This window comes from Diadema antillarum, unplaced genomic scaffold (genome assembly GCF_040938485.1).
Source record: "Diadema antillarum isolate AM-2024a unplaced genomic scaffold, OU_Dant_1.0 seq00000475_RagTag, whole genome shotgun sequence".
NCBI lineage: Eukaryota > Metazoa > Echinodermata > Echinoidea > Diadematoida > Diadematidae > Diadema > Diadema antillarum.
The window spans coordinates 506,330-520,896 of NW_027271442.1; the positions used below are offsets into that span (position 1 = coordinate 506,330).

General features: G+C 36.3%; 1 protein-coding gene across 1 annotated transcript; it reads left to right on the forward strand.

Moving 5' to 3' along the window:
- Positions 1-4,988: 4,988 nt before the first annotated feature.
- Positions 4,989-13,934, forward strand: LOC139733431 (uncharacterized). Its single transcript, XM_071644250.1, has 5 exons — positions 4,989-5,049; positions 8,790-9,104; positions 10,710-10,838; positions 12,945-13,226; positions 13,544-13,934. The coding sequence occupies exons 1-5, from the start codon at positions 4,989-4,991 to the stop codon at positions 13,840-13,842; spliced, it is 1,086 nt and encodes a 361-aa protein (XP_071500351.1). The 3' UTR covers positions 13,843-13,934.
- Positions 13,935-14,567: the final 633 nt, after the last annotated feature.

Sequence of the window (14,567 nt, forward strand, 5' to 3'; positions counted from 1 at the left end):
ATAAACCATAAACATAGCAATGCAAAAGCATGGATGAATTGTCAAGTACATCTTATAATTTAACATGTGAAATATGAGGAATCTACATAGAAGCATTGCTTGTAGGGTGTAGATTTTTTTTTTTTTTAAGGTGATGGAACCGACTTCATGGGAACAAGAACGTCGATTCACCTTCAGAAGGTGTGAGAAATTTTGCACACAATTCCCCCTCAACCAAAAAAAAAGTCTACCAACATCGACTGAGAAACAGCGAAAACCAAATCAAAACAGTCAGACGTTACATTCAAGAAAAAAAAGTGACGGGGGCGGGGGGTCACACCAAATATCTTCTGAAACAAAGTGTGTGGGGAAGGGGGCGACAGTATCGGCCTATTGTTATACCTGTTGGTATAGTTGTAATTTCAATGCAATGTTGATTTGTGAACAAATTATAGTCAGGTTAGTACATAGTAAGATTTTATTGTGGTTAATCACTGCATGTCTCAAGTCTTGTTTCGTATTAAACCAATGAAACGAATTGTTTTACACGGATGTAGAGTATGCATTTACAAAGTATGACACCCAGTTAAGAGGAGTTACTATAAAGATTGAGAATGATACCTTTTATCTCTCCTTTGATTTAATCAATTAGTTTTTAGATATTCAGGAATGCCTTGTATTGGTTCGTTTGTGTGTATATTTGTGTGTGTGTGCTGTACGTGTCTGTGTGTATGTGTAGGTGTGTTTGTGTGTGTTTACAGTATCATGACATTCTTCTTGCACATTACTAATGATAAGCAAATCTGTATTTCTATGTATCTTTTTGCACACTTACATTTCTGTCTACTCGCAAGTTGCAGTCATATGGTATGGTTGTGTTGGAAATCGTGAAGCAAAAAAAAAGGGGGGGGGGGGAATGCCGAAAATTACAATTTGGGAAGTTTCCAAAGAGATGTACCTTATGTATCTCCAGTCTCAGGTTATAACACTCTTTCCTCAATTTGCAGCTGTCATTATGCAAATAATTAAGTGTTAGCTGTGTTTATGTTAAATCTTTTTCCGTGATTTCTCGTCAACTGGGTTGTGTTTGAGGTCATTCTTGCCTTGTTACAAACCGAATGTTAGTCCTGTATGATATCTCCTTTTTTTCTCTCTCTCTTTCTCTCTCTTTTATAATATGTGTAATGTGATGCGTGTGCTTGTGTGTGCGTCAAGGGGAAAGCAAAGAAAGGTTGGACAAAATTTCAGACTTTTAGTTCACTTGTTATCTTTCATACATGATGATGATGATAATGATAATGATGTGTGTGAATGTGTGTGTGCGTGTGTTTAGCCTTTTTTTAATATTTTCACTTTTGCATTCCATCAATTTCAATATCAAAACCTGGAAAAGTAATAGAAACGTATCAAAGTATGCATGTGATAAATATGAGTGTATACAATAACCCGGTTTACCCCAAAAGTTAAACATAAGAAAATCAATGACACTAACTGACCTAAAAGTCATCTTCATTTCATATTCACATCATAATCATACACATCAGTGAAATTATGTATCACACATGCTATATCAGAATACATCGATGTATTCTAAGCATTTTAGATTCACTCTGAAAAAAAAGAAAAAGAAAAAAGGCTATGCTCTAATATACCGTGTCTGGGATGGACTAAGACTCAGTAAAAATATCTAGCCCTCATTTCATGAATTTCAATCCATCGCATAACATTTGTATACAAGGAGTATAACAGAGATGTTGGGAATTTGAAGGTCAATGTCCAAATGTTGTGGGCTGTGCATTGAATAAATGGCCGATAAAGGGCCACATTGTGTCAATTAAGGGCTATCAAGCAATCACCAAAACAAAGGAGACTGATTCATTTGCTTTTTCATATTTTTTTTTCCTTTTCATTATTTCTTATATCCATTGCGTCTGCAAAGCGATGAGCAATATCTGGCAACAAAAATGGTTGTCGTTACTGGACAATCTCCTTTTTCATTCTGTCAATTAAAGTAAAATCACATAAGGACATGTTTATGACTTGCTGTGCTAAAATGGTTACCAGTGGATTTTTGGGTATATTCACCAAGTAATTTCAATTTGCCTAGGTGGCCCTTTTTGGTGTATTTATCGTCTTCTTTTTTTCTCCACTACTAACAACGCTCTGTAATCACGTCTCACCTTTTATACTTCTTTTCCACAGGTCGCATTCTCACTCAATAATAAAATACCAATTTGGACTTTGCTTCCATTACTTTGCATAATTCACAAAATCTTTGCCTATGTTATCGATTAAACATCGCGCCAAAATAGAGTCAACATTGAAACTGAGAAAAACGAATTGAAATGATGAGTAATCGTGTTTCCAACTGAATAGGTTGCCAAAAATTAGGAATTCATAAGGTTGTTATAACATATAAAGGAAGAAATAAAGAGATAAAGAACCAAAAGAAATTTCCCTTTGATCTTTTCTACGAGATCAGCAAAAGAATCAAGTCCGTACTTTATATCGAAAAAAAAAAAGATATGTATATAATTACATGCACAGATGCATGCACTCACATTCATGAATTTCAACACATGCGTTAAATATGTGTGCATGCATTTTAAAGGTCTGCATGAGAAAAGCACGCATCTATTGCGCCTGCTGGCTGTCATATCTGGTATCGTGTATAATTAATGGAGGAAGTAGAGTGCGATTATTCACGTCAAGGAATCTAAGGATGACAAAAGTCAACAAAAACCGGTAATATGACGAGCAGTGAAAACAAGATTAGTGAGACATGAGATGGTACAAGAATAAAGCATCATGTCAGTAGACAGGGAGAAATAGTGTAGGATTTAAGAAGCTACATGATCTAGGACTGACAGGCAGTGTTTCGTTGCCCATCATGACATATCTCGTCCATTTTCACAATAAAAACATTAATGTCCCTTTGACATTACCCTATTAACCAAACTTGAATCGTATTCGTTTATTTTTCTCTGCTATTTTTCTTTCACTTGTCATTCTGAATTAAATGAAACGGCTCGTGTTAAAAAAAAAAAAATCTTTATAGATAAACATAGGCCCTATTTTATCTAAAGATATCATCGATTTAAGGGCCCTGAAATCCAAATGCATGTTCATTTGTGTTGATTTATGATATCCTCAACATCACTTTTGCGGTGAACCGAATATCTAGGAACATCCATATCTTTAACGATTTTTTTTCCTTCAATTTTTCTTCAGATTACTTGGGAACGCCCACAAAAAATCCTTCCAAACCAATATTCTTGAGATGACGTCATCTGTCAATCATTGCTAAAGTACTGAAATGTTTAAAAAAAGACATTGGAATGCACCTTCCTCTCGACTCAGCATAACTTGCATGTTTCTGTGATATTAATTTGACTAACAAAAGACATGCCGAGAGAACATGCATTATTATTATTATATATATATATATATATATATATATATATATATATATAATATAAATAAATTTTTATGTTTCTGTCCGCCCATCACATTTCATCGATCGATGTTACATGTTTTTCAACCCTATTCCTTTCAACAGCTTGTTAAGAAACGTTTTGCAGTTATTGCCAAACACAGGGCTCGACACTAACCGTGGCCCGGTGGCCCGGGGCCACCACAATTGAAAGTCGGGCCACCAAATTTCAAAAAAGGGCAAATTTGGCGGCCCGCCTCGGGCCACCAAATTTTTTTGAAAAGTACGTCAATTAATTCGTAACTTTTTGCGCCGGAAATTAGCAGTTATATTTGTTTAAAGGATGGATGAAAAAGACTGAATGAATGCCTGAGAGTGAGTGTTGCGAGTTTGTTGAGGTTTATTTATGAGTTGATGTATGTCCAACTTCCAATTCTTACTATGACTGGATAAAACTTAAAAAAAAAACAGGACTTTTAATGTTTTTTTTATTGTTTTTTTTTTCGGGGCCACCAAATTTTTCTCTCGGGCCACCAAACAAAAAAGTTAGTGTCGAGCCCTGCCAAACAAAACACTGGAAACGCCGATTACAAAAAACAAACAAACAAACAAACAATATGGCATCACTTTTTTCCTAACTACAGAAAACAAACTATATTAATTTCATTCAACGCAACGAAATTGTTCGAATTAGCCGAAAGCAAAGATATATTGAAATATTTAAAATGTTCTATATAATGCCTCAAAGTAAAAATTCGACATATATATAATCTTTCAGACATATAATCCTTCGACATTTAATCCTTGCAGACAAGGATTTGAAAACTAAATCTGAAAGGTTTCAATATTCAATTGGAAAATGAAGAGATCATGAAATTAAAATTCATCCGGCTAAAATATAAGAACCAGGCACCATTCAAAAAAACAATCGTTGCAGTTTGGGAAGCAGGAAACTGGATGACACAGCACAATACGCGGACTAATCTTGTGGATTTTATCATGTGGGACGCCTCTTTCATATGCACGTATCGTACTAGTGACGCACTAAAAGCCAGACATTTTAAATGCACGCATGGTACCGAACCTGATTTGATACTAACTTCGTGGTAAACGAGCAGAGAAGTTTCCTTCTCTAGATTGGCGAATTTCAAAACTTGTGTTTCAATTTCTCCTCATATTTTTAGAGATACTCGAAAGTAGGTGTGAGGAAATCAATCAAATAATACAGATGTGGTTGCTCTTCGAAATATTTTCATTGTATCATTATTATTCAAGCGTATTATTCAACTCCTCGTAAACCATGTAAATCGAAAATAACTACTTTGAGTGTATAGGTTTTTTGTCACCTCGCTCATGTCAGTTTGTGATATTATTGATTGATTGAATGATTGATTGATTGATTGATTGATTGATTGATTGATTGATTGATTGATTGATTAATTGATTGAATGAATGATTCATTGATTCATTGATTGCTTAATGGATTGAATGATTGATTGATTGATCGATTGATTAATTGATTTTTTCCTCCATTTTATCCACCAGGATTTTCATATCATACAGGAATCTGCTCACAATGAGTGGCAACCGAGTATTGGTGCAGGTCGGGCTTCTCTTCATAAACGTTCACCTTGTTGGTAAGAGAAAAGTCATTTAAGACTTGGTTAATTTCTTTACCTCCATCATTCTGCACTTTTCGTCGTTTCGATACGTGTTTCTGTGAGTAATCAAAAAGTCTGAATCAGCACAATGCTTGGAAATCATAACGTTCAGCTAAAATTCAAGAGTGGGCATTAAGGTTGTCAAACTCATGAACACAATTATCTTACTGCTTCATAGTTTAAACAGTTTGATGTATATCATATCATCGTGTCAATTGCATTCTTCATTTAATGTATCTATTTCATTTGTCCATAATATCATATCAGTAATACCAGGAAAAACGTCATAAATAATGACGTTATCATCTTTTCCCTGTGCAATATTGTTATGTGATTGTGAATAATGGATATATTATTCAGCAGACGCAGAAAACATTTCTCCCATAAAAGACATTTCTTCCCATTTTGTTATATCCGACTTTATTGAGATCTAACAGTCGATCTTCCCACATTTCCTTTTCAGCTGGAATGACGTTGAACCTCGAGGTACCCTCGCCTCTCCGGGCTGGCCGTGAAGTCACCGCGGTTTGCACAGGAAATGATGTATCAGGCTCGGCTGTACCAACATGGTTTTTGAATGGCGTCCAAATTACAGATGGCTTCAGCACCACTAGCGAAGTCTTTGTGGAAAATAAAATACAACCTACATGCGGCACTAGACAGAATGATGACTTTTGAGGCAAGGGTCTTTGAAATCTGTAATTTTTATGACTCTAAGATGTTATCTGGTCCAAATTGATGTCGTAGTTTATTCGAACAGAATTTTCGAACGAGCGTGAAAATCAAGACTTATAGGCTCAGTTTTTGATGCAAATTTCTGCTCCTTGCTTCCGTGTAATCACATCTTGGCATAGGGTCATATCAGAATGAAGTATAAACGTGATGCGACAGCTGGATTGGATGTGTTCCGTGTTATAACACGAAAACATCACACACACACACACACACACACACACACGCACACACATACACGTATGTATATATACATGTACATATATATATATATATATATATATATATATAATATTATACATATATATATCCACTAATGAATAATGTATGGCGTTACAGACAATGCACTTAGATGAAGGAGACATGTGATGCATTCTACTATATACAGAGCAAATTAAACCGCTCCTTTTTATTTCTGTATTCTATTTATTATAGGGATAGAGTCTCGTTCTGATTTTAATAGAAACTGATTTTCTTTTCTTTTTTTGTGGAAATTTGAATCACAATATTCACATCTCCGGCAAGGGCAGAGAACGCCTCAAAAATTTAATCTGCTAACCGGGACGGAAGTCACCTTTCACCTAGTGCGATACCCACAATGGGTACGCTCACATTTATTCCGAGGGCAATGCATTCATTCCACGTAACATGATTCTAAAAGACAGAGAAATACATCGTCTACCTACACACAGCTGTAGGCGGCGAAGATTTGACAGATTGTAGGAGAAAATGAGTGTAATTTTCGTCTTCCATGCATCAAAGCCGAGAAGAGTGAAAGGGAAGAAAGTTTACAGACTCTTAATGGACACTCTAATTTGTGTGTAGATGTAGGGAGGACATGAAAATGAGAGAAACACAGCAAATGAACATCTTCAACAAGAAAACATACTAGGAAGATGTATGAAATCCTACTGTACCCTCATGATAATGATATTGCTTACAGATTAGAAATAATTAGTGAAATATATTAGAAAACTCGCCTTCCTGTTCACGCCTATAATGATGACGAAGTTACCCATATTCTGTGATGAACTCAATGCGCAGGTTGATCGGATATGAACTTTGACCGATATCGGGAGAGCGAAACAAAACGATCTGATTTTTCATTGTCAAAAACACTTTCTTCAGTGTGCTCATACGGCAACCTGTCCCTAAAGAGTAATTGTACTTAACTTTACAGCCAATTTTGCCATTCTCATATTCATAAACATGATAAATCTGCTTCTTTTAAGGCATTGTGTTAAATACTTCCAAGTAAGACATTCGGCAGATTATGAAGCTTTCATACCGGACCGTTTACGCTTTTAGACTGACCGGAAAAATATTCAAAGAAATAGAAAAACACAAACAAGCCTATACCAGGACTGAGTTGACCGTAGATTAGTATAAGACGTGGTAACTTAACTTGAAAAACTAACAAAAAGCTGAATCAAATGGTAGTCGTTAGTGTCAGTAAACGTGCATTTTCTGCCCATCGCTCATAAAGGTTACAATTAACATTCTTGTACCAGGACATACGCGTATTTTTAGGTCACAAATAAGCACTGCTGAATCCGTATCATTTGAAATACTCAACCCAACAACGGCAACAATGTTATACCAAGTTTGTAAAATATAGGTAACCCATTACAAGCGTAAAAGATGTGTCCACTGTCGAAATAAACATAGCGATTAAAATCATTATCACATGCACGGCAAAAGGGAAAAGCATTGGAGTTTGAAAGCGGAAGTGAACTTTCACCTACAATCATGACAAATCACAGAAACAGGCGTTTTAACACCCTTCAACGTTAAAATTATATCTATTTACAATAGGCGTCTAGTGTTTTAATACTTTTTCATCTTACCTGCCTTGATATAAGTCCAATAGGGGTGTAGTTCGGGCTGAATAAGTGACTTTGTTATACCCCGCGATATATTGTGCTTTGAGAGTGATATGTTGCATGATATAACGTCCTCACTACTTGGAATTAGAAGGACCGCATTATAATTACTTTTGCTCAAGTATACACTTTGAGGCCGTCAATGTGCAAAAATTACACTGAATATAAAAGAGGCAGTTATTGATTGTGGAAACACTGAAAGTTTATAAGAGAACTGTTAGAAATATGTCTTCAATTCAGGTTTATATTCTGCCACTTTAACCCCTGGACGTGTCTGATGTTTGACATCCTGTCTCACGCAAGTCTTGCAAGCTTCCAAAAATGAAGAGTGTTTCAGTAGTAATGATGGCAATTGGCTGTAGGAAAAACACGTATACAGATTTGCTGACCATCAGCTGATTTTAATGGGCAGGTTTGAATTCCTTACCGACGGAAGTGACAGTCGATTTTTCCAACGACTTCATGTTAATAATATGACGCTATCAACCATTGTTGCTTCTGTTTTAGTGATTTAATGATGAGGATGAATCTCAATTTTTTTCTCTTCATCCTCAATCTTTAGGAAATCGTCATTGAAAACTCGATAAAAAAATGATGCCTTACGGAACGGATGACGAGCATCACTAACTGACAAAGGCATATCGAGTCCAAGAATACAGCGGCTACACTATATTATTGCAGATGTGGCACTGGAACTAGTACATGTCCCGGCTATGCGGGTGAGTATAATGCGGCTTGCTATCTTGACAACGTTCCAAAACACACAGCAGACATTCAGGGCGAAGTGAAGCGGTGTGTTCAGCAATATTGTTGGGGATAATTCACTGGCAATTTTTTATCCGATGTTAAATGACATTTCTGCACTAATACATAATTATATTTGGGTTTTTTCAGCATACAGGTGTGTCTAATGACCATTCAGTTTTCCAATGCAGACTCTGTGTCAGTAAATTTGAAGCTGAGAGATCTGTAGAACAATATTTTATTATTACATTGAGTTATGCGTGCCATAATTATTTCGTTGTTATTATGTATATCTATTTCTTACTGTATTCTGTGTACCTCTTTATCTTATATATCATAAATCGTTATCGATAAAAGTGAGGCTAGTTGGTGGATCAACCCAAAATGAGGGCCGAGTTGAGATATCGTGTAACGGGCAATGGGGCACGGTGTGTGACGATTGTTGGGATATCAACGACGCGCACGTCGTGTGCAGAGATCTCGGCTACTCATCGGCCTCAGCTCATCATACTGGAGCCAGCTTCGGAGAGGGATCTGGACCAATCTTGCTTTCCGGGGTTGATTGTGCTGGAACGGAAAACTCCCTGCTTCAATGCACACGACCATACTGGGAATGTGATGGATTTAGTTGTGGTCACCATGAAGACGCCGGAGTGAGGTGTGAGGGAGACAGTAAGTTTAAATCTCTAATTTATGAAAGATTAATCTGTAGCCGGTCATGATGACGTGCAGCACTATTAATATGTTTTTATGCAAGCCAATACCGACTTCACGACAGAGTTGGTATTTTATAATAATACTTCATAATGTAAATCGTGAGATCCCTGGGTCCAGTCCCTAGATAACAGTGGTTATACTCTCAGGCAAGGCCCATTGTCCTTATTGCCTATAGTCCCTGAAGAGAGGATTAGAGGTGTGGGTTCTTTTTTTATTTATTTACCTCCAAGCATCCATTGTTTCTTCAGCGGGCACCAAAAAAACAAAAACAAAAAGATATCAAATTTGTTGTACACAGAATATAATCATGTGACCCTGCATCACGAAACCAACAAAAAGTCGCCAGACATGGATTTTTAGTGAAGGGCAGATATTGAAAAAGCAAAGTCTAAGCTTTAAAGTTATGAATAAAAATCTTGATATTGGAAGAAAAGCACACACTCTGGAAAGGTGTGAACTGAGAAGAGAGGCTCTAAAGTAAAGGGTCTATTCAAGCGCTTAATCTTTCCAAACCGTGCTGGCTGTGCAATGAATGGGACAAAAAAAAAAACAGGATGTAAGCCACTGTTAGAACAACAATGATGAAATTATCAGATTAAGCTGAAATTAAGCATGCTCAATAAACACATTTCCTTTATAAAAAAAAAAAAAATGCCAACTTTCAAGGCGGTAGCACTATCTATTCAAAAGTTATTGGAGTTGAAGTGAAGGGTGTGCAAAGGATTTTAAAGAAATGAAAAGGGACCTCTAAAGACGTGCCTAATCGCACTACACTACAAAAAAGAGGTTATATAGAACAACTGCTAAAAACACACTTTCCAATTCGTTTTATGACCCCAACCTGAAGAATAATGTAGACGAAGAATAGCTCTTTCAGAAAGCATGAAAAACCCAAGATGACTTGGTTGACCTGTTTCACCTCTTTTGAGGTCCTCACGCAAAATCAAGGGCTGCGACTATGTGTTCATTTTGTGATGCACGGTCACATATTTTCTATCTTTAGATTTCTTCAAAAACTTTAAATTTCTTCCAAAACGATGTCCGTGGAAAGGCTTCGCTCTGTCTATTCTTGCTAATTGTACGTTATATTTTTCTCACGAGTTGGCTGTGAGCTTTGACCTAGAGTATGATGACTGAGAATCAGTCTAGGCCATTGCTAGAATGGACAGAGGCAGAAAACAATCGACGAGGACATACGGAACAACAACAGTAGTAATTATAATAAAGATGATGATGATGATAATAATAATACTCATAATAATAGTAATAATAACGATAGTAAAGTAATTTTTGAAAAGTGGCATTGTTGCATATATTATAACATTAGCACTGCTGTATAACGCATGTAATATGACTAATGAAAACCTTTTAAGTTTCGATTTTCAATAAAACATACTGGCGATACTGACGAATCTACACTTTGCAATGCATACTAGCTATATGATAACAGAGCGTTAGTTGTGAATTGTATCCTCAAGGTGGACATCAACTCTATTTTGAAGTGAAATGTCGACGCAATGAGCCTGTCATGTTAATTTTGATTAATATCTCTGCATAAAGGAACCGCAAACGTAGATACGTACACCGTTCGTAGCGAACTGACATTAACCCCTATTGTAGCTGACCATGGGGGCGTCCTTCAGTGCAACCTTCTCAGCAGTGAACAGTCCAGAACGCTACAAGTTCAACGTAAGTAGGTTTGTTGGTTGTTTTTTTTTTCTTCTTCTTCTTCTTCTTCTTCTTCTTCTTTCTTCAGGAATAATGTAGGGTCCTACAACCGAAGAGATAATACGTAATATGGTGAAATTGAGCAAGGATAACTTCAGTCAAATTTTCCACGATAGTGTCGTCATAACATTGAATAATAGTAGGGCCGAAGAATAATTTCGAAATAAAATTTAATCAACAGAATACTGAAATTTCGGTACAATTATTGGTGAAAGATGAAAAATATATACTCGAATGAATTTGAAATGTGATGAAGTCATGATGATATTTCATATATTTTTTCATTTCATTGGATAAAGGAATTTGATAACACTAAATAATTTCATAAGACGTTTACATCCACAAGATGGCATCTACCACTTATCAGCTTTCAGACAATGCTGGAATCATCGTATATCGTAACAAACTACAACGGATGTAAAATGTGCACTGCGTATCACTATTTAGGCACGCACAGAATCAACTTCGACGGGCCGGTATGAGAGAATATTTAGTCGAGTAAACTTAAAATTCGGTGAAAATTTTCTCATTGAAATAAGAAACCGGTTCCTTCCCCCCCCCCCCCACAAAAAGAAAGAATTAATAAATAAATAGAGATACATTTATCCTTTACGGACGCGCAGTAAAGCTCAAGAAACGCGCGCGTGAACGTGCGTGCATGCGTGCGCGCAAAATTGTACTATACTCAAAATGATCAGAAACTTCTGTAAAATTATTTCTACCTCGATTACAGCAGATGGAAATTTTGACGCGAGCGCATGGGTGCATACTTGCGCGTTATGGCATTTTTTTTTTTTTTTACATTGAAAATGTAGGACATTACAGTGTACATGGAATATGCATCTGCCAATTTTCATCATGAAATAACTTTTAGAAATGTTCATCATGAAATAACTTTTAGAAATGAAGCTAGAGATATTGTGATTTTAGGAAATAAGTCATCGTGACGTTACGGTTCAAATATCATATAGTAAAAAAAAAAGAATTCAAGCGTTCTGAGCTCATGAGGCATTAGTGCTATGAGTTGTAAGAATTAAGATTTAGAACTTTTAGAGGTAAGCGGAAAAAAAAATTACGGAAAGCAAGAAAGTAAGATGATTCGTGATCTTCCATGGATTACAGTGAAAAGTCTCATACAAAATGAAGATGATTAGTCAGAACTCCTTATCGACATGAATGTTTCTAAAATCCTGGGGAAAAAAAGAGAACCCTTGTAAAAAGTAAGGTGATATGTTTCAGACGAAAAGAAAAAAAGTAAACTTTTGAGGTAAAGGTTCTTTTAAACGGTCGTTCCTTCATATCTATTTTGCTTCTCAAATCTAACTAAAATAAATTACATGACATAAATGACAAATTTGAATAAAGCATCAAAAAATGACAGAGGAGCAATACAAAAGTACAGTCTATGCTACATGCATTACAAACATGGTATGACAAAATCATTATGAAACATTCATGGTTGCATATAAATGTAAAAAGCAGTTTGATTAAACAAGGAAGCAGTAAACATTTTACTCTCTCACTCACTCCTTCTATCTCTTTCTCTCTGTGCCTCTCTTGCGCTCTTCATAATCAACGAGTCTACGCACTAACGACTTAAAAACTCTGAAGAACTACTATGAATTAACGGATAATCTGTAATCGTAAAATTGTGTTTCCTCATTATGTTCATGGATCCATAGGCAAAATAATGTTTCGTTTGTGATGTAAGCTCACATGAATGTTTATACCTTTATATAAATATGATTTTTAGTATCAAACTTATACAGCTTTTACTTCTATACATTTCGCATGTATACTTTGCATTTAATGCATCGCCTTTTTTTCCATGGAAGTGAAGCAATTGAATTGAATTGAATTGAATTAAACTAAATTGAATTGAATTGAATATATTTATGTATACATAATCATATGAAAATAATTTTTGTTTATATTTCCGGATTTTATTGATCAGAAAAAGAAAACATTGTCTTTTTCCATATGTCATGAAGATAATTTACTCTGAGATAGAATCTAATCAACGGTGAATTAATTACCTGTCTGGTTCTAATATTTGTCACGTGACAGACGCCCCCGCAGAAAATATCACCGTGATCCAGATCAGCCACTTCCAGGACGAACTGGGAATTGATAGCCTTCAGATCACGTGTCACGTCAACCCATGTGACCAACCATTTCCACCAATCAGGACATACGAGATTGCAATCGATGACGTCATTCAGTCATCTTCAAGCTCCCCTTCGGTGACCCTTGACCCTCCCTCTAGTGGATGCGTGGAAATCTCCTGCACCGGTATCAACGAGCTTGGTAGGACGACCACTACACAGACTTACTGTACGAAAAGCTGCGGTAAGAGAACACTATCAATTTATCAATTTTCTTATGATATACACCAAGTTTCTATCAGACTCCAAATACATCCGGGATTTTGTAATCAATAGAGTCACCACATGCACATGCTTTGGATTCGAACACTTCTAATTTGATGACGGTTATCCCGATATAGGGAGTTTGGGAACTTTACTCAGTGTCGCTGTATTACTGTTATTTCGAAGCATTCCCTACACACAAAAAACAACAACTGCATCATTTTATTTCTAACACGAGTGTCATTCCTCCAACGATCAATGAAACATCATTCCTTCTATCATGACTTTGGGGAATAGAAACCAGTGGCGAGCCTCCAGCTGCTGACATTTTGTCCATCAAGACTTCGGAGTTCCTGGACAAAGACCGTCAGATGAATCTGCTAATCCTGTGCCGAGCGAACCTGACCGACCAGTCGTACCCGTACCTCCATTCGTATTCAATTGGAGTTGATGGGACCATCCTGTCCAACGCAAGCTGGACCTCGGCCCTCCTGAGACCACGCCCAAACAGGTGTATTAATGTCACGTGTTCCGCAACCAATGGCGTCGGAATGACCTCCGCGTTGGCAAAGCACTGTCCGAAGGGTGAGCAATAGGAAGTTCAGAGATTTATTTATTTTTCTCCCATCGCCTCCATGTTTGTATTAATCTTAAGAAAACAACAACAACAACCAAGCAATATTTGTGATAGGAGATGGATGCCCTTTACAATGAAATCTAATAAAGTTTTTCGTTGTTCTGCTTCAGCTGTTTACCCGAAATAAAAAATTCCTTACGTGTGTATTAAACGCAAAGGAATGGTATAGATTTGGTTGAGATGGAGCTTCAGGTTTTCAACGGTCATATCTTTTTTTATGACTTTTTTCCCCCTGTTCTTTAGGTAATGAGGAACCTCTTGTGAAATATGTAAAAGAGCATATAATTGTAAGAGATAGTGAAAGTTTATTTGATGAAAACTGGTTTAGAAAAAGCTGATATATCCAAACCAAAGCTATCCGAGTGAAAGATGTGACCTACCTTTTATTAGGATGGCTTTGTTTTACTTTGTTTTTGGATATCTCAGCCATTTCAAAACCCCTTTTCATCAAATAAAGTTCGAATTCCTCTTAGAATTGTATGCTCTTTAACATTTCCTAGTGGTCTCTAAGTATCTTGAAAAAAGTCAAAGGCTTAATCCCCATCTCAAAAATACTGTACCATCCCTTAGAAAAAGAAAGTATTGATTATTATCTACCTTGTTGAAAAGCAATATTTTGAGGGTGTTTTTTTTTTCATTACAAAATCTCATGTATCTTCAACAACATCTCTTTCCATTTCTCAG